Source organism: Pempheris klunzingeri, chromosome 10, assembly GCF_042242105.1.
Source record: "Pempheris klunzingeri isolate RE-2024b chromosome 10, fPemKlu1.hap1, whole genome shotgun sequence".
In the NCBI taxonomy this organism is placed as follows: domain Eukaryota; kingdom Metazoa; phylum Chordata; class Actinopteri; order Acropomatiformes; family Pempheridae; genus Pempheris; species Pempheris klunzingeri.
In genome coordinates, this window is record NC_092021.1 from 19,074,739 (window position 1) to 19,100,064 (window position 25,326).

At 43.4% G+C, this 25,326-nt stretch overlaps 1 protein-coding gene across 1 annotated transcript in view; it reads left to right on the forward strand.

Annotated features, from left to right (window-relative positions):
- Nucleotides 1–1,814: 1,814 nt before the first annotated feature.
- Nucleotides 1,815–25,326, forward strand: part of LOC139208508 (anosmin-1) — a 39,239-nt gene continuing 15,727 nt past the window's right edge. Inside the window, exons 1-4 of the mRNA XM_070838213.1 lie at nucleotides 1,815–2,021; nucleotides 8,163–8,210; nucleotides 22,171–22,233; nucleotides 22,543–22,765. Coding sequence (XP_070694314.1) covers nucleotides 1,830–2,021; nucleotides 8,163–8,210; nucleotides 22,171–22,233; nucleotides 22,543–22,765 — 526 coding nt within the window. The 5' untranslated portion in view covers nucleotides 1,815–1,829. The remainder of the gene's footprint in view (nucleotides 2,022–8,162; nucleotides 8,211–22,170; nucleotides 22,234–22,542; nucleotides 22,766–25,326) is intronic.

Genomic DNA, 25,326 nt, shown 5'->3' on the forward strand with positions numbered 1-25,326 from the left:
GAATGACATGGGAATTTGTCTCTGATGGGAATTCTTAGTTTGATTTCATGATTCATAGAGACAGGATGTGCTAATATGGCCATATTACCATTTCAGCAGAGAGTCATGGGTCAAACTACTTGGCACAATGTGTAATTGGCCCGGGGCAAGATGGCGACTTAAGCCAAATCTAATGATGGTGTGTAAGTGTGTGTTCACTCCCACTCTGCACACAGTTTAAGAGCAACACCTATAAAACTTCATTATGCTGCTGCTGTAATGGGGTTCAGGGAAGTACTCCATGAGCTGACAAAAGCAGGAGTGTCTTGTAAAAACCTAGAGGGAACTTTCTAATTAAATACTCACTCTTTAAATCCAATAAATTGCAAGGATTTCAAGGTTTTCCTACATGTCATATTTTCTCCATACCTCAGGCTATGAAATGATGCCAGAAGTTGGGAGTCCATCTTGAGGAATTTAGGCAGGATGGTTTTAATAGTTTTCCAAGTACAATTGTTTTTCCAAGCTACTGTTAAACTGGGAGGCGAGAGGTAAAGGGAAAGGGCTTCCCTGGGATGTTGGCAAACTTCACCAAGGCCATATGTGGGAGTTTGATATAGAAAACCTGGCCTCTCCACATTTCCGATGAATTGTGTCATCAGTAGATGGCAGTAACTCTAACCTTCCTGATCATATTAGAGTGCACCTGGCTTTCCATTGTACATTTGGGTGCATGAAAATAAAGAAACAAATGACAGCAAGAAAGAATAATAATAAAATGGATCAATCAATCAATCAAAGCAGTGATCTTCCTTTTTTCCTCCTATGTTTTTTGGTGCAAACATATTTTTATCATAAAGCTAGTGTTTGTCTGTTATTCGCCTTCAACTAAAATCTGTCATGTCAACATTTATATTAAAGGCGCAGTTCACCGATTTTGCAGAAGCTCTGTTAACTCGTCAGGAGGAGTACCTGTCAGCGTGTGCAAACGGCGTTACAGACTGGAGGTGCGAAGAGTGCTTTTAGGAGGCAGATGTGTGTAATGAAAGATAATATCAAGGTGCATTATGGGAAATGAAGGATTCCCACACTGGGAGGCTAAAACTCAGCATATCTTGGCCTCTGCTGCTTCGACTTTTGACCATTCCTCCTTTAATCTGCCTCTTCTGAGTCCCCCCAAAACTTTGTGGATGTGAAATACTGCGTCGATGCAGCATGCCTTTAACTGTGTCATGTACTTTTGCTGTAAAATTTCAATCGCAGAACAGAATCAGAATTGGTCATCCTCCACTTATTGGTTACGTGTATGGACGAATTACACATAGATGACCACACAGACCCTGGAAGATAAGTAGAAACAAAACAATGAATTAGAACAGCACATTTCTGAGAATAGACACTTGACCAGTAAAAAAAATTTGCAGTGCAAATTCTCCACTGCACAGCAAGGTGCTGGATTAAGTTGATATTGATTCAAATATAATGATCTCAACAATAATTTATCAGTTTCTATTCATACTGGAGCTCATTGCATTGCAAATTCTGATGATACCACAAATTCAGATTATAGATCATAATTTCCATTCTTGCACCCTTTCTCCTTCCTCCTCGTAGGCCTCCCCACTAAACAACCTGCTCGTGCCTCTGGACAGTGTGCAGGACTGTGCGCCGCTCTACCTGCTTTAACGCTCCTCACGCCTGTCACTCACCGCGGGATCCTCCAATCGCGTGGCACGTGAGCCCCGTGACTCCTCCCCAGTGTATAATTGAAGTTTCTTTAGTTTCTCCGGCGGAGCCTGCACGCAGTATTGTCCGATCAGTGCTGGGATTAAATACACAACCGCGGGACCATGTTTTCCAGGAGCCTGAACGTGTGTGTGACCCTGTGTTTGTGGATTACAGCGTTAATGAGCCCGGGAAGTGTGTCTGCGAGGAAGCAGGACGACTCTTTCTTCACTGCCAGCATTTACCGAGCAAGATGCGCCTCGAGATGCCTCAGCCTGCACATCACTCGCATCTCTGCTTTCTTCAAGCACTCCCAGGTACGAGCATGCGGTCCCACACACTCCAACTTCAGGCGATGTGTTGGAAATCAGAGCTAAACGCGAGTGTTTTGCTTTACTTAATGAATGAATGTGTGCAGGTCGATCCTTCCCACGTTAGTCAAACCTGTTTCTGTTGAGCCCCAGTAGACAGGAGCAGGTCAATAATGGTGCTCACATACTTTCTTCACTTTTGGGTTTTCTGTCAGGGATTAGAGCTGACACATGGATGGTAAACCTTCCTGGACGGGAGGTGCCAGCAAAATAAAACACACCAGTTGCAGGAATAAGCACCTATGTGAAGGTTTTGAGTTGCTCTCAAAGTTGCCACACACAGGACATCTCTGATCGCCTCAGTGTGGAGAGTGAGAGGCTTTCAAAATCTAATTAACACATTGCAGTCATTTTTGAGACTCTAGAGATGATTTTCAGCTTCTCAGCTGAACCAGTTTCCATTCATTTCCCTGATTACTGGAATATGAGACGCCTGTTTCTGTTAGTACAAATGTGATGGACTGAACTAGTGTTACATCTCCGGCCCCCCACTTTTTTTTCTTTTTTGTTTTTTTAAGGCATCTGCACTCCTGTGACATGAGAGGAGCCGCTGTCTTGTATATTCACAGTGAGAATTTCACACCAGCACTACCCCACAGAGCACGTTGTGATGCAGACCGTGTTTGAGGCTACTTATAAATTGGCTGTGTTCTTTGCGAGATTTGGTATGTGGTGTCAGAAGTCGTCTTTTCACCCTCCACTGGATACACTGTTTTCTCCCAGGACTCCAGAGAAAAGGACTGGTCACTGATCCCTCTACCCTCTGCTCCTTTTCACCGGCTATCTGTCCGCCGACCGCCTTTATCCTCACTTCATTTGCATTTGCAAGGCTTGTCTTTCTCAAGGTGCATTAATGAATCCCTAATTGTCAGGAAACACTGTGGTGCTTGTGAAATTTGTAATTAGGTATAATGAATCAACAGAGTGCATTGTTTGTTTCTTTGTCACCAATTAACTTTTCTTTGAAAGCACTTATTGATCCAGTGCAGCGGTCCTCAGTGCGTGTCCACAGGGCACAGAGACCTACTGCGGTTAATTCGAGCAGTTTTATTGCAGGATAGTATACACCTGGGGTGAAGGATGAATTCAAAGTTAACTGAAATTAACATCCTTGTAGGGGAGAAAACGTGAGAAAAACGTGCTGCATCCAGAGGACGCAGATTGAAAACAGCGTTTCTTAATTCACAACTTGGCAAATAGTGTCAGGGGTTTGTTTTGAGAAGATTCCAAGTATATATTCCTACTCTGGGCTGCAAAGTTGGGGAATTATATTAGTCACCAGCCGAGTGGGAAGTTAAATAAGTGATGGAAGTCTCACCTCTAATGAACAGCTAATAGTCTGTATAATTGACAACAGAGCCTCAGAGTCTGAGCCCTATTGAGTGAGGGGAAAATGAGAGAGGTATTTGTCTAAAGAGAGGAGCATTTTTGTGGTTAGTGATAAGCAAGGTTACTTGAGCAAGCTTGTGGGTCTAAGAATAGAAGCCAATTGTTGACAATGTGCAAGGACTGTCTTGTGCACTGTGTTCTCAACAGTCCTTTCATGTGAAAATGGGGGGTCTGGTCAGCTGCAAAAACATATGGCCCCCACCCCCCCCACCCTCGCCCTCTGCCCCCTGGCCCTGCCAATAAATGCCAGCATCACACCTCGTAGGCATGTAGAGGATACACACCGAGCTACCGACGCCGCTCCGCCGAGGTCACCTTCCTGCTAAACGCTGGCGCCCAATTGTGCTAAATGTGATAAGCTCTAATGTGCTGTTGCCACAACACTGGAGCATGCTCCGTCAGCACAACCTACAGGTGGATCTGCTTCCTCTGCCAGATCTTATTACAGGAGCGGGCCGACAGGCAGCTCGGAGCCCCACTCCGCTGATTGAGACGACAGACCTCTTAATTCAACTCGGACATCCTTCAAGGGTCATTTAATACTCGATAGGAAAACCAAGACATACAACGCTTTCCATTTTAATGGAAATGAAATGCCTGGGCTGTATCTCAAAGCAGTGACTTTTGCCTACTGTTTCTTCATATTTTACTGTGTCTACTAAATATCTAGTAACCTATACGGACCACTACTTATTTTGGTTTTGTATCAAAAGATAATTTGTCCTCTTAACACATTTCGCAGCTGGAATTTAAAACCCTGCTTTTCATATCAGCTTTAATATGATCATTGTGCGAATGCTGGAATGATACTTGGAGAATTTAGCGCTTGCAGATGTTATGAACACCCACGCGTCTTTCCTTTTTAGGTGGCTGAGTCAGAGAGCAAATCAGAGGCTTTGTTGTAATTGTCGCAATTATGAATTAGTGTGAAATGGAAACAAGCATGGAGTTGCAGCGTTAGGAAACCCATGGGTCGTCCATTGGTTGTCAGATTTATAGCAACTGTAGATTTATTGATGTAATAGTATTTCCAAATACAGATTTATTGACATTTTACTCCACATTTGGGGAACTTGTCACCCCAGTACAATAGACAGAGGGGAACACCCAACCATAAATATTAGCCTCGGACACTTTAAAATATTAAGAGCGCGCTGGGAGCCCTGCGCAATAATGTATTCTGAAAGCATCAGCCTTGTAGTGGATTATTTATGTGGGGACCTGTGAAGCCAAAAACAAGGTGTGTCCATGAGGTCTTGTTATTACATTCAAAGCAATAAAAATCTAACATTTTAAATTCAGTCATTCACTTCTAATGTGCTGCACAGTAAAGTCTAAGCATCTTACTTGAGAGATTTGTGTTTTTAAGTGAAGGGAAGAAAAAACATTGGAAAGTAGTTTCTCCGTGTCCCCTTGTTTTCGCCTTTGATATTAAATAACCCGCGGTGGAATCAAACCTCAGCCAGTGCTCGTCTCATGTGTGGAGTTTTTCATTAGTGAAGACAGCGGATGAATAGGGGTCTATGTAGCTTGGCCTCACCTCTCTGTAAATGCTTTTTAAACCATGACAGTCCTGTCTGTAAATCTCAGCGCCCAGTGCTGCTACACCCTGAGCTACCTCATTTGACAAACACCCTTCATGCCTAAGCAGGGGCAACTTTACACCAGTGTTGTTTTTGATTTCTGAAACTCCCTTTTATGTTAACATTGGATGTGCGCTGAGCACATTAGCTCACTTTCAGAGCCCCTGTCAAATAATTCATATGAAGTGAATAATTGATGAGTAGAATGACCACAGCCCTCGCACCCACTCAAGTCAAAGCCTAAATCTTGAGGCCCTTTATTTTAGTGCTGCATATGTGCCCTTAAGGATCAGTTATTTTGGTGTTGCCTGAGGACCCCTGGGCTGTCAAAGGACACACAGAGACGCCAGTCTGTCCTTTGATGTCTCCTGTACAAGGTCTCGTAGACCGCCAGTATTTTCCAGTAGTTTCATGCTGGAAAACGTATAGGCAAGATTGAACGCAATTCAAAGCCAATTCATCAGTGTAAACTGAGATCCATTTAATCCAAATCAGAGGCTTACAGGAAACAGAAGATTTCCACTTTCAAAAGGTGGAATGCTATCCTCAAAGATAAAAGGGGTTTTTGTCCATGTTCCCTTCAGTTGTCTAGACAATACAACACGCCCCCGGCCACCTGCTCTGACTTCTCAGCTGACAACAGCCATAATGTATCTCTGTGATAAATCCCCTGTTTACATGACTCCACCAGTGTCACTAACAAAGCAGCGAGCTCACCTTAGCCACACATACGTAGGCCACTGTCTGGTCTCCTTTCCGTCGACCCCAGTCACACAGGAGGATATCTGGAAAGCATTCATGCACTGGAGTCCTTGACGCTCCTCAGCACTGCATAATGTTCAGACTGCAGAGGAATGTCATGGTGAGTCAGAGGGATGAAGCCCTGACCTATAATTATTCCCCCGTTGGTCCCTGACATGGTGGGGTCAGGCCTGGACAGCTGGGGCAACATCCTGCTGAGCTTCTCTGCTGCAGGGATGCTGTCACACAGCAAAATTAGCTCCTCTGTGGATCTTTCCCTGTCGGCACTGATGGATGGGTGAAGAGAGGTGTCAAAAACAGGATTGATGATTTAGGACACGGCCTAGAGTTGTGACAATCTGTATAAATTATCCCGAGGCATTGGCTGCCAGTGTAAATGTCAAGGTTTTATTTACAGCATGTCACCAACATGGGGTTTGGCTTGGTTAGATTGATCCTACTTTTTTTTAATAAGTTAGCGAATCCACAAGGATTTTAATGACGCACTAGTGAGGAATGATAGAAATTTTAATCGACATTCGGCCTAACAAACAGAATAAAGGTGCTCTTTTACATAGAAAAGGGCAGAAACCTTCCTGATTCACACTTAGCTCTGCAGTCAAGTTAGCGTTCATTTCCACTTCATTTGGAAACAAAATGAAATAACTATTCCTAGTCTCCTTGGCGCTCAGACTCATATATTTTTCATCTTTATCTGCAGTTTTTTGTTGAAGAGGTTCTCTTAAGACTCGACCATACAATCATGGATTCCTTTTGAAGCCATTTGACCATTATCCTTGACACTAAAAGCTCAGCAGTTACTGGTACTGGATGTCAAATTAAACCCTTTAATGATAAGTTCGCTCCTAAGGTCTCATGGGAAATTTCTTTTGGATTACATTGTGAGAACAGGCTTTGAACTTGACATTGAACTTAAGCAGACTTTTTGCCCTCAGACCCCTAAAGTTTGGCTGTATGCTCCTGCTTCATTGCTTCCATTAAGAAGCGCAGGGAACATCCAAAAGTGAGCTCAGCTTCAGGTCATTCAATAGAATGGATTCCATGAATGAAGCTTTGAACTCAGAGCCTCCAATAGGAATATGTGCATTTTTGGGGGATTTTTTATCATTGATCCTCAGGTCATAGGCTGCAGTAGATATACGCCATAATCAATATTTTTATCATAACACTGGATAAAATTACAGATATCGCCTGTTGTGATGAACCCTCACAGATTTAACACCCAATTTGAGTTTGCCGTATCTTTATGCAGCTTTTTAGTTTATTTTAGCTCATTTTTTCACCTCACAAATGAACTGTTTTGGTTTACTCTCTCTCCTCTTAAAGCATCATTTTCAGCCACACAGCAAAAAAGTTCCAAAATAATAACTTTACCTGTCCACCAAACAGTGGACAAACACTTAGTTATCACCTGGTAAACAGAGACTTATATTTCCCTAAGAGAACAGCAACGACTTGAATTCAAGTGGCCAGAAACGTGACTCCAAAATCATGCTAATGTTTTGTCTATACTAGATGTATAAACAAGATACTGTTTGCTGAGACATTCACCACATCAGCCCATCACAACATTTCCAAGCAAAAGGGGCCAAAGATCAGTAACTGTTGGGTTAAAACATTGACCTGAATGTCCCCTCTTCTCATACGGATCACATTCAAAGATGTCTTCTCTTTCATGTTGATCAGGCGGTTATTTATTCTGAAGCACTAGCCTTGCACCCGCCATGCAAGCACAATTATTTTTGCAGAGGATGACAGCATAATTCTCCGCCCTAATGGAATTCAGGAAATGACCACTTGCACCAGCCATTTACCCCCACTGGTCCTTCACTCGACAACTCTCCGTATTTATATACCCTCTCGTAGAGGGTATATAAATACACGGCACTATTAGGACCAAATGTTTGCCTCGTTGGAGCGCAGAAGGTGGCACTTCCACAGCAATTAGAGGAAATTGGCAGTATCTGCAGTCTACACAGGAGTGCTGACATCAGTTCCCGCCGGAGTGACCTTGGGGACTGTCTGTTGAGAGATCAAACAGGTCCTCAGAAAAGCTGAGGTCACCATGCTCCGCTGAAACTGACCAGAGGCTTGCCCTGGCCCTGGTGCCGGTGACCCCACTTTCCTGCTTAGGTTACATGCACTCAGCACGCAAAGCTGACTCAAAGATTGTTTTTGAAATTTGTCCACAGTTAGCATTATTCTTACTCAGAGAGGCCACGTTTTTAAGGAAAGTCTTATTAAGATGCGTTGCGGGAGAGGTTCAAAGCGGCGTTTGATGGATTGATAACTGAACATGTATTTTCAACAATATCTCTGATGACTGATGAAATTTTTCCATCTCTTTTCACAGAATAATGGATCCTTGGTGTGGTGCCAGAATCACAAGCAGTGCTCCAAGGTAGTGTGGTTTCACTTCTTTCATGAATGAGACGCATGCCACATACATACCTCATTATCAGAGGGTGATACAACATAAAGTGTGCGAGTCACGGCAGGGCTAGTTTTGTCATGCCTGCAGGAATCACTTTGAGAGCTGTTGACATAGACTATCATGAGAAAAAACCTCTTTTCTTTTCAGCTCCTCCTTTGCTAGATTGCTTCTGCTTTCATTGATACTCATTTGCTCTGGTAAATGGGATACAATCAAATAGGATTTGAAGAGGTTAAACGCTTGTCGATTTTATGAAAGCGAGGCATGAGTGTTTTTCCTGCTCTAGTCATTTGGAATTTCAGTCGGATGCATTACGATACCCCTCCCGCAGGGCTTGTTTGTGTTTCGTGCCCTGTCCCAAAGAGGGTTGATACAAAGCTGGCGTTGACAGCTCCTCTGAAAAGATGGCGCTGACATACTCTCTCAGACTCTCCTGGAGCTGTTGACAAGGCCCCTCGGAGATGTGCTGTATAGACTGTAGACAGAGAACACTATAGAGCTGAAATAAGAAGGATGATACACTCTCAGTCCAAGAAGAAATCTGAACACTGAATCCCAGTTTCATGGTCCGTGTGTGAGGAGATGAGTGCCTTTGACGGCTACAGAGAGCAATATTGTTGGCCCATAAGGACGTAGACAACACATATGGAACACTAGAAATATGTTGCCGTCCAGGTGATGACAAATTAAATGTAGTCTCTGCGTGCCTTTTTATTGTTTTTTTTCCTCAAAAGTCTACAGACTGTGGTGCACTGCATGCCGAGACTTTGGGCAAATCACAGTTTCTAATCATGGTGATTAATTGGAAATTAAGGAAAATGCAGAGTGGTCGCATTTTTTCTTATGCTTACTTAACATGGCCTCACATTTGGTGTACATATTAATCACAATCAGTGTCTAGTATCAACTGCTTCTCAAAATGACCCTTTGTGTTTGATTTGTAGATTCCTTTTTTTTTTGTTGTTTTTTTGAATTTTAAATTGTTTCCACGACAGATTGCGTTTGCCTGAGATACAGCAGGGCTATTGTGCTTTAAGCTCTCTGCTACATCTGCAAAGGTTGCAAAGTTCCTTTTCCCCCAATTTAGCAACCGTTTGCAACATGTTGTTCCGCCACACCACTGAATGTGTCCAAATCCGTGCGTAAAGTGTAAGACGTTGTTTTATTGTGTTTCTAATTATTACGTTTTATTATTCATCTCTGTGTGCTCATTTAAACGTCTGCATGCGAAGCACAATCAACTCCGGTTTTTCTGGCACCATTCTTTTAAGCGTGCTGTGACAAGTTTAATGTTAATGTATATGTAGGCGTTTAAGAGGGCAACCCTCCTTTGTTTTCACCATAATGCTGTGAAACTTGTTTCTCTCCTTTCCACTGTGATGGCCAACATTGGCTCTTGGCACTAGTCATTCCCCAGTCATTCGGCAGAGTTTTATGTTTGAAAAAGGCTTTTTGCTGGCTGTGAGTCCAAGCATAGCATACTGTTTTCATAATCAACCCGCTAACATTGCTGAAACTCTGAAAAAGTCCAAAAAACCCTTTAATGGACTTCTTGTTTTCCTTGCTAAAACACATGTCAGTTAGCACTTCTTTATCCTACTTGTAGGCTGTAAATAAATGAGGCTGGATTTGGTATAAGCCCTTAAAAATAATGATATGCTTGTGTTACTGCTGTGTAGCCGTGGTGCTCTGCCGCTCTGTCATTCCTAATAGCTTCAAGGGCTCTCAGAATTCAATTGTATCCAAGGTTTTGTTTCAGCCATGCAGGGTGCAGGCTAGGGCATGGTGCTGAAGTTTAATTTGTGGCCAAAAGTCAATATTTTGGTAGCAAACATCACCACACTTCACATCCACATCAATGACTCGAGTGCACACTCAGTGCTTGCGTGTAGTGTGTCAAAACAGCTATTGTGGCCACTCTAACAATTGTACCAAATGGGCCCATGCTGTACAGTGGTCCTCTGTGAATAGCTCTACAGCCACTGATTAGCCTCTTCACTTCATGAACGGCACACACTCAAACAGAAGGACAAAGGCAGTGGCTCCCGGGGAGTGCGTTAGGGCAGAAGGCCTTTCCACCCAAAGCTCCGTTAAAGAGCCTCGGAGAGCTCCCCGCCTGTGAAGAAAATGCGAGGAAGGGCTGCCTAATAATTTAGACAAAGATGCTGTGACCCCGTCCATCTGTCTGCGTTTTAGGAAATCAAAGACTCCTGTTTCCATTTGTGATGAGAAAGTCATCCCGGTCATCTCGTATGCAGTGTCCAGAGTCGGCCCCCGCTCTCAGTGTCCCCATTGTCATGGTAATTAACCCGCTTGCCCTCTCTCCAGAGCAGAGCGAGGTGGCATTTGGAGACCCGGGGAGTCATTATCATGCCACAACACTGGACGAGCAGACAAACTCCATTCAGCAGGGAGACGCCAGGAGAACCGACAGCAGCAGCATTTCTATGAGCTATTGTCATATTGTCTCCCTACTGTTAGAGCTCCCCTCTTGAGAAGTTTGGATGTGTTCCCTGAAAGTGTTTTTTTTTTTTTCAGGGTGTTCTCTTTTTCTGCTGGTGCAAAGAAAATAGATTTCTGTGCATGCGCATGGGAGAGTGTGCAGAAGCTGCCAAGAAGCTTTCCACATTCAGAGCATGGCTGATATTAGCGGGGTTTGCTTTCCCCCATGGGTGTGATCCAGGCTCCAAATCAAATGCTAGGATTGACTCAAGGCAGGCACTTAAATGCCGGCCTGTAACAAAGCCGTGCGCTTCATTACTCAAGCTTCTCTCAGGGTAGGAACAGAAGAAAGGACATGTACATTATGCCTGGATAAGTTGGCCTGTGGTGAGTCATTGGAACGTGTCTATCACTTATAGTTCCTGGGGAAGAAAGTGTAATATTTTTCTTGCAGACACTATGAATATCCTGAACATTCTTTGAAATCAGTATACTTTTGCCTCTATTGAGAATGATCTGTCAATTAATTACACTGATTGTTGATTTTGGAGTTAAAACACCAGTCTGTCATAATCTTTTAGAAGAGGAGATGTTCTCTTGGACTTACCAAACCAGCCACATTATTTTGTCCTTTATTTTTCAAGAGTTTCCAGGAGGAAAAGCGTCAGAAAGCAACATTGTCTGGTCGCCATTTGACGTCAATGAGCCGTGCACGTCTTTTCATAGATGTCTCACGTATCCCAGGTGGCTCTTTTGGAGCGATCTCTCCTACCAATCACACCCTGAGCTGCACATACCACGGCAAGAATGAGAAGTGTTTACCCTTTTTGATTACATGCGCCTTCGTCCTCACATGTTGGAAGCTTTGGAGCGGTTTGCCTGAATAACAATCACTGGAATGCTACTATGTCTCATTCAAAAGTGTCTTTCAAAGCACACTGTCACCCCCCCCCCCCCCCCCCCCCCCCCCATACCCTACCAACCCCCACATTTTCTCACGCCAAAATAAAATGGTCAAACTTCCCATTAGTTGTTCTTTTTTTCAGGGTCAGTTGAACCTTTACAATTAAATCAGAAGCATAGCCTCATTCTTCAATCTTTATTACAACTAGAAATAAAAGCACATTTACACAAATATTATTTTCGCTTGAAGCTTTGAGGGAGTGTCAGTGCAATTTCCAAGTCTTTTGTGTGGTCATCTTTTCCTTGGCGGGACGTAGTATATTTTGAGGCGCACTGAAAAGATGTAATGAAGTGGATGCTGCTCGGTAGTTTACGGCTGGGCATGGCTGGGACCGTTGGGTGCTCGGACGGACTTCAAAGCACCTTTTGGTCATGTTGAGGCCAGACTTTCCTCTCACCTCCCCTGTGAGAGCCACATTACCAGCACCAACACCTCAAAGCAAGCTGGACAAGAAATCAATATGTCAAGTGGGCAGTGTGTCTGGATTTCCTGTCAGTGAAGCCGCAAAGCTAAGAGAATCCGAGAAACAGCCCCGACTAGTTTGATTGAATTGATTTTCTAATTTCGTCTGTATGTGGAAGAATTCTGAGGTGGCGGAGATCCTGTTAAGAGACATCTCTGTTGTTCCTCCGAAGCATTTCTTCTTGCTCTTTATCTAGTTTGAAACACTGTGTGTGTTAGTGTGTGTGGGTGGCGGAGGAGTGTGAAGCAGGGCTGGTCAGTCCCAGCAGGAAGGACCTGATCTTGACATGGTTGTTAAGTTTCATTGGCTAAAGGGGGGGTCGCTTCATTGGCTGCTATCTGTGGAGCTCATTATTCACATGGTGGGTGGCAGAGAATGAAAAACCCCCACAGCAGAAAACCAAAGACGTGGCCACAGGAGAAGAGGCGAAGGGGCTGTGGGACTGCAGTTTAGACTTCCTCTCATCTAAAGCTGCTCTCTGCAGTGCTGTCTGTTCAATATCTGAGTGCTGAGCACTCCAGGAAATCTTCCTTGAGGAAATGCACTCACTAACTGACACCAACCTGTTTTTTTTTTTTTTTTTATTGATCCTGCAGGACTCGGTGGCCTTTTTGAATAGTAGCCATCTATTTTCTAAGATAATCAACCTTTGACAGATAGCCTGATTTCACATCTTCACTGTCAAAAAAGGATTTTATTCTCTTGGAGGATTAATGTAATCAACGCTGCTGTGAAATCCTCTTTTAGCAATAATAACCAGTCACACTGAGACAATCTGCTGTCGTCCAAGTTGTTTATTCTCATTCTGGGGATGGATTGGTCGAATGTGATCGATTACAACACACCTTTCATGTCGACGTTGCTCCTTTGCTTCTTTCTCCTTCCCGAAACTCACGTGTTGAGAGGTGCTAAATTACTCCCTGGCTTTATTTAGCGTCTATATTAATTTGTCGTCGCCGCAGTAAACATGCCAACAGTCACAGTGACGAAGGGAAGATTAGAATTTAAGAATCTTAAAGCTGATGTGCTTAGTAGATGTGGGTTTATCAATTTATTCCAGCTCCACTCAAATCTGCTGCACCCTGCAGATAAATCCCATAGATTGTGTGTGACAGTTACAGGATGATGGAAAACCAGGATGTGTGTCAAAGACTCAGTAATCGACAGTTCTCTTAATCTTTTGACTCGGAGATGACTACTTCAGCACAATCTTTTTTTTTCTTTAATACTTCAGATCTCCAGACTGTACATGTATCAGAGATGAAGAAAAAACTAAAACTGCCTTTTCTGGTTCTTTTCTTTGCTTTCTACGTCAATATAAATCCAAGTCTTCCTTCCAGCTCAGCTTGCCCAGGTTTACCCTCTCTTTAATGAAATCCTCAGAAAACAGAAAAATCAATCACCGCTGCAAGAAAATAGAATGCATTACGTCTTATTATTGGGCTTGGCACATTATTTCTCAATCTGTAGAAAGATTTTGAGCAGAACTGCTGGTGTAAGAAGTTAGTAGAGGCTGGAGAGGGCAAGTAGGATTAGTGAATTTCAAGTGTTTCTGAAACTCAAATAAACAAGTGGAGATAGTGGAGGAATGTGACTGCAGCATGGGATTAGGACGGCTTTACTCCCCTCAGTGGCCTGTCATGTTTTACATGTTGTTGGCCTACATTGAGACAGAATCTCCAGGTCTCATTTCATTTGAGATGAGGAGGGGGCGGGGATTGAGGCAGCTTGAGTGGTCACTATAAGGACAAGCCAGCGCTGTTGACCTCCTTTATCTTGTTTACCATCGCCTCACTCCGCAGTGAGTGACGTTGCCATGACATGAAATGCATTTTTCATCCTCTGGTGGAAAATGCGAGTTCATTATCGTTGCTGTAAATCAACTGTATAGACAGTTTGAATAAATGGCTTTGGCTCTGAGGAAGTGTTTTATCATGTGAGGCCATTTTCAACTCTGCTCCCATGCGTCTGTCATGATGTCATTATTCAGTGTGATGGTGTGGGAGTAAATACAGTAAATCATGCTGTTGGGCAGGTCTGACGTGGCTTTCAGAGAACAGTGGAGAGGGTTTGGCTTTCCCATGCCACGTCACAGCTGGCCTCTTTATCACCAATCTGACCCCACATGATGGATACATCCTGTTGAGTCTAATTGTCAAGCAATGTAAACTGAGCCCAGAGGTAGGTGATAACTGAGGCTCTAGTTACAGCCACTGTAATTTTGACTCTTGTCACTGCAGAGCGAACCAAAATGAGATGGCAGAGGACCTGTAAGAGAAGGAGCCCTCACAGAGGAGGAGGGCATCAGTGTGTGTGTGTAGAGGGAGGGGGGGCAGTGTCTGGGTAAAACTTCAGAGTCATTAAGTATTAAGTGACCTGCTATTGCATTCCACGGCAGACAAAGCACAATTCTGGCTAAGCTGTGTGGGCTTTATGCTCATAAATAAGGCAGGCACCTCTGATTGTGGGGTAAATGTATAATTCATGCACTGCCCCTCTTGCTCCTCCTCTTTTTCTTCTCACTTTCTGCTAAGCTATTCCTTTTCAGCTCTTTGTTGTCTGCGCCCTCAACTGCATTTAAATTAATAATTAAAGTGATGCTCAAAGAATGTCTGTGACACCACCTGCTGGGTTACTCACCGACTCCCGACTCTGGTTTCGGAAACAAAATTGAAAGTCTTGAACCCTATACGTTTCAGTTCACCCCGCTAGAGCTGGAATATTACAGTGTTTTAGTTGGTTGTAAATATTAAGGAATTATGACACTGGCAACGGTCACAACATACGTCCCTCTCAGGGCTGTAAAACACTTGGAGATTTGGAAAATGTGCCATTACTCGTGTAAAAGTAATTTGAAGAAGTCTGTGTCAGTCTCAAATCTGGATTGATTAGCACAGCCATCACGACTGTACCTTGTATTACTTACAGTTAAGAAATGTAGTTGATGAGTTGCTACATTAGTAAGAGTCTGCCAAGTTGCCGGCAGCCCCCCACCTCATTCCATTTTTAGACGATCATTTCTACTAGCCATGGATAAAATCTGCGATTTTTGTATTTCTCAGGTGCTGCAGCTTTAACAAGCTCAGATTAGCTAAACCTAAAGTGATACATAGACTGAGGATTGACAGCCAACTAGCGCACCTTGTGCCGAATTGCGGCACATCTTGGATACCTGTGCCTGCACAGAGAGTAGACAGCCACCAATTTGCTTCATATTCACAGACTACCTGGCCCCCCACACAGACGTCTTGTACCTCCAACACTTCAGCTTTGGGAGCAAATGAAGCGCAGGACCATCAACATGCTGTGGTTGTTGTCTTTTCTAGCTCTGAGTTCAGCAATCCTCCTCTGACACTGTGAGCTATGCGGGTTTCCTGTTAGTTTGCAGAGGCTTATGTAATTGCAGAATAGAAAACCCCACAGCAACCACTGCGGTATAATTTAATCTGTGCCCCCCCCCCCCGAAATATCAGAGAAAAACTTTGTATGAATATTTACGACGCACTTAAATTCACAAACACAGTTTTTCTAACTAACTGGGAATAATTCCAACAGCTTTAATACATTTCTTAAATTAAATGTTCACCACTCTTTCCTTCCTGATAAGTGTGGCGATTAGATAAGCAACCCTCTGCTCAGTGGAAAACCTCATTTCATATTTATCAGTACTCATGCGAGCCTGCTGCGTATAGAGTTGCAAACTCGCATCTTAAGTCGAGACACCTTTAATCTTTTTGATCTACCTAGTGCACCCCACTGTCTGCTCAACACACACCTTGAACAAACAAATTGAATAAACGCTATCTCATGGACTTAATAGTCTATAAGGTCACATGAGGTTGAGGAAATAGTGTGTCTAGACTGTGTAACAGCTCAGGACAGGGATATCTTCTCCCTGATTTACCTGCTAAATTTTTTACAGACCTTTGAAACCTAATGGCACGTCAGAGGCCTATTGGAAAGCCTCGCTAGTGTATGATTTTACACTAGATCACAGCTCCTGCACTTGATGAAATGTTTCGGCCTGGTTAACCTGCAGTCATAGTCTCTGTGGACATTGTCTGAACAGCAGCTGCTTTTTTTTTTTGGTCTACAAAAAAAGATTTATTTAGATCAATTTTGGATGAAAGTCTAGCTGATTTTGGACTCCGTGAGGCAGCTCGAATTAAGGCTTGTATCATGGATGAGAATGGGAGAAAAAAACAGGGAAATAATCAAGAGGAGAGGTGAGGGTAAGAAAAGGCATGGCCACTTTACATCTCTAAAGTTTTTCATCCATTTGATAAATGTTTACCATTCACGTTGAAATTCCAAGAGAATTGAACAGCAAAAGCGTCTTTGTCTTCCTCCTATATTTCTGGTAGCGGTGAACTATTTCATTGTTTGAAATTTGGACAGAAAATGAGTTGACTGCACTGTTTAGGCTGAGTATTTAATGCTTTTCTTTGTCATAAATGACACTGGTTTTGGGTGGTTGGTTACGTACAGCAAGCAAGCTCTGGGAAATTATAGCCATTTTTTGGGGCATTTTACTGATTAAGTGATTAGTCGAGACATCTATTGTCAGTTTAATGAGTAATGAAAATAATGGCTAGTTGCAGCCTGATTTTAAAGCTTTTGACAGTTCTGACTCACTCTGTGGTTATTTTGTGGCTAAGAGTGCTCAAACACTCAACACAGAAATATTTTTCTGTTCTGTTTAAACAAATAAGTACAGTATAACGAATACATTTCCTTGAATTCTTCATGCCATTCAAGGCTAACTGCAATAGTAGTGCTTATTTTGAGCATGCTGTGCTTTCTGCAAAGACAGCGTTAGGTAACTGGCAGTTGGAGCACTTCTGAAGGGTAAAAATCTCTCCCAGCCATCATCAGTGCAAAAAATGAGCGCCAGCAGTGGGGAAAAAAAACCCTCCTGTTCTTTGATAAAATGTCAAAAGTATGTGGGATATGAGTGCGTGCTTGCAGTCATCCATGGTGGTACTGTTGCTTGCATGTCCAACCTCAGCTTAATCCTTCCTCTGCTTCGGCAAAAATCAACATTTTCTGGATTGCATAAAACTATAAACTGAAATCCGGGCTGCAAAATTTCTCATGAGAACTTGTTCTTGTCTTGTCTGAGATGATATATTTCATTAGATAACCTTTTTATTTGCGATGATCTTACAATAGTCACAAAACATGTGTCAGTGACATCACCTGCATTGTGTGGTTGCCTACAGGCAAGGAAAAAACAAAAAGATCACAAAGAAAAAAGTTGGAGGCTACAGAAACACGGCCTCATAACATTGCTGGCAAGTGAAACTGCATTGGCCAAGTTTGTAAGAGATATATCGCACGATAAAAAGCTCAATCTTTGTCTGAACTGCAACGTGAGCTTGGTGTTTTCAGATTTATCTAGTTTGGACAGACTTTTGGAAAACATCCATTTTTTGAGTATGATCGTGTCGGCTTAGTTGAAATGGAAGGCCAAAGCAGAGAGAGAAGATGAGTTTTAAAATGTGTCTGGATTAGAGCGACATGGTCTGAGAGTGAGAGAGAATGAAAGGCAGATAAGAACTGAGAAGAAAGTGGGGAAGTCGAAGACGGGGAAGTCGAAGACAGCGAAATAAAAGTGAAATAGAGTGAGAAGTGAGTGAATACGGGGAGTTAGTGCCTGTTTCAATAGAGGAGAGAGGAGAGCAAGGCGACTTGCTGTTGGATGGGTCGATAGATATGAGCAAAGAGCTGAGAGCTGCTGGAATAATTGAGTCCGGTCATCCGGGGTGTGAAAAGCGCCAGGACAGCAGAAAATAGCCATAACTCAGTGAGATTGGAGGTGAGATTTACAATGAGTATGATCAACAACAGAGAGTCCTCCATATCTGTGTCTCCCAGAGAAGCAGAAAGCTGCGGCTGCTCCATCCCATGGGGCTGCAAAGGCACCTTGTAAATATGTGTTGGCACCACTCAGGCTTTACACTGCCGTTCAGCGCTGGGATCGATATGCTCAGCTCCCAGATGTCGTCTCTAAGCTTTTCGGGATAACAGAGAAAACACACTGGGGGAAGTTAATATTGCACATTGTATAGTTGCATGGAAAGCACAGGTACGCACATGTATCGGTCTCTGAAATTTCATTTACAAAACAACAGGATCAGTCATAGCTGTCTCGCTCATCACCCAGTGACTGTACAAATATGCTCTTGCAAAATGGAAAAACGGCATCTGCATCAGTATGAATTATGGCCTATTTGTTATTTTGTATACACAGTGTATTGTTAAGCCTGGGGCGATCTTGACTAGTAGCAGTTCATGCTTCATTACGTAAAACAAAACACTTGCGTGACATTTTATATATGTACTCTTTCCATTGTTTATGTTATTTCAGTGACTCATTCGGGCCAGTTAGTGTTTTTATGATGGGTGGAGATAACCATGCGTCTATGATGGAGAAATGCAGTTCTAAAGCAACCCCCCCACCACCAACACCAATCATCCCTCTCCTCCCCCATGTTCCTCCACTTCTCTCCCTCCACCTCCCCTCTGCCTCGTCTCAGCCATGACAAAGTGAAGATGGGCTGTGGCATTGGCTGCCATTCAGCCTGACTCTCTCATCGGCCCCACAGAATGCCTTTCAGGGTCCCCCAGAGTAACAACTGCTGCGTTTTATTACAGCGTGAAATGGGGAGTGAAAGACTGCTATGGATGTTCCTACTTAACCATGCAGAATGTGTCACTATTGGGTTGGAAGATAAATGGACAAAGGGGAAATCAGCCGCTCAAATGCTTTTGTTAAGACTAACAGCTAAAGTCCATAGAAACAACCCCGTGCTCTTGTTTACATCTCAGAGCAAAACCATTTGTCTCTTTTTAGGTGAAATTTGTCCAGAAATATGTTAACATCACATAGGATAATTACATGCATTCCTTACGCTATTCAAACAGATGGTAGCTGTGCTGCCAGCTGGAGGGATTTGCTCGAAGAAGACCCAGACGTTGGCACCCAAACCCAGCAGATACACTATGTCCAGCCCAATTACGTTCTCCACTCCAGCTACATGGTGCATTTTCCCAGATTAGATCTCAGAAGTCAAACACTAGCATAGCTATCGATGATGCAAATGTTTGAGGCCTCCAAGCCACAAGGGGACCCGCTAGACACTAAGTGTTCGACCACACATCTCATGTTGTAACCAGGAAGTTTCACGTACAGTAGAATTCCTACCTGCGAAGGCCAGAGCAACACATTTTAGTAATCTTAACATGTGTCAAAATATTGCACAAGAGATTATAGAAAATATGCCATGGCATGGTTTTGACAGCATCAGTACTGTGGTTTAGATGGCGCACCAAACTGTGTAAATAGGAATCAGGCACTTGATTGATGAGAGCGCCTTTGTAATTATATACAGCCGTCCTATTTGCTTTGGCAAGACATCTGTCGTCGGTCGTCCTCTTCCCTACTTAAATGTCAGGTTGTGGGTGTGGCTGGAGAGAAACGCTGACAGATTGTCAGTTTTCAGCACACCTGCAGGGAGCTCTCACTGCCTTGACACAAATGCTTATCTCTTTTTTTTTTTTTAAGAGTTCCGTTTATGATATATCCGCTCATTCAGCAAAAGTAACTGTCCTGGTAATGAAAATGTGAAATACAACTTCCTTACAAGAATTCAGCAGTTTTTGTTAGTTGGGAAATTTTGCCCTGAAGAGGGCAAAAAAAACAAAAAAAAAAAAAGTAGAAAAACTGGGACTCAGAGGGTGAGACAACACCAAACACACAGCCAGCAGTCTGAACTGTGTTGCAATATCCTCGGTACGCAATGTGCTGTGTTAATTCATGCTGCTTGGCATGCAAGCCCGAGCATCTCGGGGTAATGATGATTCTATTTTCACTTGTATAGTTGTGATTGTGCTGAACTAGAAAAAGATTCATCCCCAAGAAAAGCCAGTGGAATGCATTCAGGCCGTGCACACAAGATCTTTCAATGAGTAAAATGAGCTTGATCCCCCTGGCTTATGCGTGTATGTTCAGTGATTTGTAGAAGGGATTTGGGGGCTTTAACATGTGCGTCTACTGGCAGAATGTCCTTTAGACACTGGTGCAGCACACAGTTATTGCCTCAACACCTCATTGTTCCAGCGCGGTGCTCGTGTGAGGCTGGGATGCTGAGGTTGCTGCTACTGCCCGTCTTCGCCGCAGGCTGTTCTCTCAGAGGACACAATTGAGAACAGAATTAATGACATAAGGTCGCCATATTATTAATAGCAGATGATGATAAAGCTGCATAGACTCTCTGGACGGCGAGGCATAACTTGGACAGTGCAATAGAGCTTATATGTCATATTAAATCTCAGAGGTGTTGCAATGGTTTCACCTGATCAGCTCTGTAGAAACCACATTAGTTTCTTTGGAGCTCTCAGCTGTCATAACTACGTGCTTTCTCTCCAAGGTGTCTAATTTTCTCTGGCACGTCATATTTTATATCTTCACCAGAGAGATATCTATATTGCTATGAAGTCATTAAGAAAATACCTTCTCTCCCAACCTCCTCCACCCTTTGGAGCCAGCTGTTTCACACTCAACACGCCGTCCAGACAGGGCCTCTTGGTTGCCCGAGACGAGGCTGGGCAAAGCCGAGAGCCGAAGCTCGGTGTAATTGAGCGCTGGCAGGCGTGCGCGTGGTCCTGATTGCAGCATGTTCCTCCAGAAGCAAGGTTTATGTTTCATCATGCGCCCGTCCACCACACTCCATAAAAAGCAAATAAACTTTTCACTGGCAATGGCATAATAATGACAGAGTTGGCTAATGAGCAAATTAAAGTCATAAATACAACCCTGGCCCCATGACTGAGGTGAAATTTCTTACATCAACTTAGTGGTACATACACTCTCCACAGTAGGTGCCCTCATTTAACCACTCCTCTCTACTGTATCTTACATAACACCACATGTTGACATGATCTTTTTTTCTTTTAGGAGTCTCTTATTCTGGCCATAAGTGGACCTCCGCTGATGCCATCATATCTCCCTCTCCCACTCACCAACACATTGGACTGTACTAGATGAAGAATGTAGGCGAATGTGTTGAAAATGTTCTGCTGTGCCTTGTCTTAGTGCTGCGACTGGTGCAGGAGTCTAAATTAAATGGAGTTGAATGAGTGACTTTGGCAGGTCTCTGGTTGGTGTGGTTTGGGCTGCTCCCAGTGCAGCACAGAAGCAGCCTGGCAGTGGTTTGACTGTTTGACTGAGCTTGCTCTTCTCTTTCACACTAGCTCTCAGTGGCCAGCAACGGGAGCACATAAGACCCGAGCTTCTCTCTGTCCTGTTCCCCTTCCCGTGGCAGCATCTGCCTGATTCTATTGGACATGCATGGACTTTTGTGTTATATTACATTTGCTTTTATTGAATTTGATTCATCCAGGGTGAGCTGTAGTTATTTAAAGCAAGAGGAGTTTGACTAGATTGGTTAACTTTCATTTTAAATTTTATCATCCCATTATGTTTGGCAAAGTGGCTTTGAGCTGCACTCACACTCAGATTTTTCTTTTATCCCACCCCTATGCCAAACATTCAGTAAATTTGTTCCACGTGCTAAAAAAAGGGAATCCCAAGAACAGTAAACTAAGTGTATCATTTATTAAGCGCTCTGTGTACAGAGAAGGGAGTCTGGTGCCAGTGCCAGAGTGTATCAGGCCCAGACATGAGCACAAGTGGCAGGATGAGAATGAGTAGTAGACAGCATGTGAAGCTAGTAGTGTTGAGGCATGAAAAAGGAATCTTCCAGGGCACACCAAGCATACCAAATCCAAGCATCAGTAGATTATTAAAGACCACACAAGGGTGTGCCTGTCTACTCATAACGGACAACCCCTTTGCCCCATGTTTGCTTTTGTAGAAGACTGTTTATGTCCTTTGAAGGTATGCCGGGCATCTGTGACAAAAAGAGGTGTGACTGCTTGTTGTGACTGTGCCGGGGAAGTGCAGCCAGCGCTGCACAGAAAGCACCATCTCCCCGGCAGTGGCTCTTTGATGTGGCTGGCTCTTTGAAGAACTGACACCCTTCTCCTTTTCACAGTGCCTGGAGCCCTGCAAGGAATCCTGGGACCTGAAGGAAAACCAATGCCAGGATTTATGCGAGGTATGTCACTACCACAAATGCCGCCGTTGCCCAAGTGTTTGAGCTTTTCATACTTAGTGGGAAAATTCAATGAGGGGAAAGTTTGAGAGGAGTGTGAAGTAACTCTTTCTGCGCAGCAACGACACTCTCTGTGAGGCTGAATCAAAGCCGTTTAATGCACTCTCCGCTCTAGTGAGTCATAAGCTAAAATGTAAACAGGACAATCCCTGTTAGCTCACAGAGCTGGCTGTTTGCAGCCCAGGCAGGTTGGTCTTAAAAAAGTAATCTGACATATATTTTCCTTGTTGTCACCCTCCTCCTACTCCTTAGCCCCTCTTTCCTAAGAAGCACTATGAGTGTCTTACAAGCTGTGAGTTCCTGAAGTCAGTAGAGGGAGTGAAGCAAGGCGACTGTCCTGCCCCAGAGAAGGCCAGCGGCTTTGCAGCAGCCTGCGTGGAGAGCTGTGAGGAGGATGGAGAGTGTTCAGCTGTGAAAAAGTGCTGCTCCAACGGCTGCGGTCACACCTGCCAGCTGCCTAAGAACCTCTACAAAGGTAACACTAAAGACTGAACTTGCATCACATTGTATACAATAAAAATGTTTTGCAGAAACAAAGTGTTTGTTAAATTCACGATCCTTAAGGTTTCAGTCCTGTTTGATTTTGCAACACCCGCGGCCACTGTTGTGTTTTGATGAATATTACAGCAAACACACCTTGAGCAGTTAGAAATGCAATAGAAGAGCAACTGGGCAATATGTTTACAGCACATCCAAAGAAACTCACTGTGTTTCATCATCAGCAGTTTTCCACACAACTTCAGGGCAGTTAGCCTGTGCAGCATGTCGCCTCTTCATTCAGCAGCTCACTGGGGCTGCTCCTTTACGTTCTGTTACTCCCTGCAATAAAAACTGGTCTACTGTCCAAAAATGCATTTTGATGAGCGATAGCTGTCAGCTCCCACTTCGGTGACAAATACTTTGCATTTCCTGCGACTGCTTTATAATAAAAGCCTCCTGTGTTTCTGTAGCTGAGTGCTTTGAACATGAAGCAGTACCAGTCTGAGAGTAAACAGTAGACAGAGAAGCTGATATCCGTGAGATGAAATGAAAAACAGGAAAGATAGATTACATCCATCCATCATTTGGTGCGAATCCCTCATGCGCGTGAAGGCAGTTTGAATGTGTTGAAAGCGCGTGAACGACGGAACAGTGAAAAGATTAACCGGTCATTTCAGAATGTAAATACACTGAATGACTATTTCAGATTCAGATTAATACATGACAATTATCATCAGTATCTGCTTTAGCGAAATTTGTCTTTGATTTGGTGAGGAATCGAGATAAGCATGAAACTGCAGAGTACAATCATAGACTCCTTAACTTCCATTTTCCCCCAAATTATCTTATTCCATTGCAGTATACCATCCACTGTACACTACCTGTGCAGCACCAAACAGCTGACAGACACATTTAACGACAAGTTGGTGACATAGTTTCCATATAGCAGCTAGAAAGTCAGCTATCTCATTACCAAAAACAGAGCTACAGGGACAGTGAATATCGGACTTAGATCCACCAGGTGGACAGAAACATGACTCCAAACGTCACGCGGTAACAGCTGGATGTGCGAATAAGTAAGCGCTTGCTAACAAGTTCTCCATATTTTCTCAAAAGGTGACGATATGATAGCAAAGTACACTGATACAATATGATGGCGTATTAGAAACATCACAACATGATATTATTAATTAGAGGAAGAAGGTAGTTCTGCAGAAACCCATGCTGACAGACTAGGATGCATTAAGTGTCGATACGTATAAGTATGATAATGCAGGCACCGATACAGCTGCTTTATTGTCCGTGCACTCAGCAGCTCATCTGTTTATTTAATTATTGCTGAGCACTGTTTCTCCAAGAGGGACCATATTAACACGGTTCATCAGCTGAATCATGGAAACTCCCTCCCTCTTCATTTAATCCATCATTCAATAAATTATGTTGCATATCTGGTAATGGTCCATCATGTTTTTAATGTGATTAGCTGCCGCAGTTTGCATCATTTTCATAAATAGTGTTGAACCAATTAATCCCTCTCTGTCAAAACATTAATTTTAAATGTCAATGACGCAAATTGCAGATTATCTTGAACAATTTTTTTGACAGCTCGCTTAGAATCATAAATCTTTATTTCATCTCCTTTGTATTGTACCTCACCCACACGTCCCTCACGCTGTGTCTGCTGTAAGTTGGAATATATCTTCATTCTCGAATTGGCTGGATAAGCTTGAGGGTTTCACAGACACAGATGTACCCAGGAATCTTTGCTCCAGTAAAACCATTTAATAGCGCTGCCCAAGGCGGCCTGATGTTCTGAGGGTGCTGAGTCGTTATGTGAGAGAACCAAGAGCCTCTGAACTCGGAGATGGGAGCTGGAACCACGTTATATACACTATCAGCACACAATTGCAGGCAGCCTGAGGCCATAACAAAGTTGGGGAGATGTTGAAATGGGAGCAGTGGAGGCTGAGCCTAAATGAAGCTTTGAACCGCGGCAGTGATAAATTGTGACTGTGTATGCCTTGAATCACACTGCAGTAAGCGTGTGCATGTCTTACTGCATGTACTGTATTTATTTGAGAAACGCTCCTCTGCATGTGATTTTGAGTTTGAGCTTGTGCACACAGAAGAGCATGCTAGTATTTATATTTGATTTGGACAAATCCCAAAGGACTTCATGGCGGATGTCATGCTCAAAAGGTGAACAGCGCGTTAAACGGGGAAAGATGAAAGCAGGCGTAACCTTGAAAATTTCAATACAGTGACCCAGTCAATAAGAACCATTCACCGCACTGTGAGACCTTCAAATCAAGCGGCCTGCCCGCTGATTTAATCCAAACACTGAACTCGTGACGGTTCGCCATCAGCACTGCGTTTACACTGAATTACACTGAGCGTTTTGGTGAAAGTCTGGATGAAATTCCCGTCCTGGTCCTCAGTGTTAAAGGTCTAATTAGCCGCTCATGGTTTGAAGAGCGTAATTGTTTCTATGTGTGCGCAAGTGTGTATGTAGTCTTTTTGCGATGATGAGCCATGATGCTGGAAGCCATTAGCAAA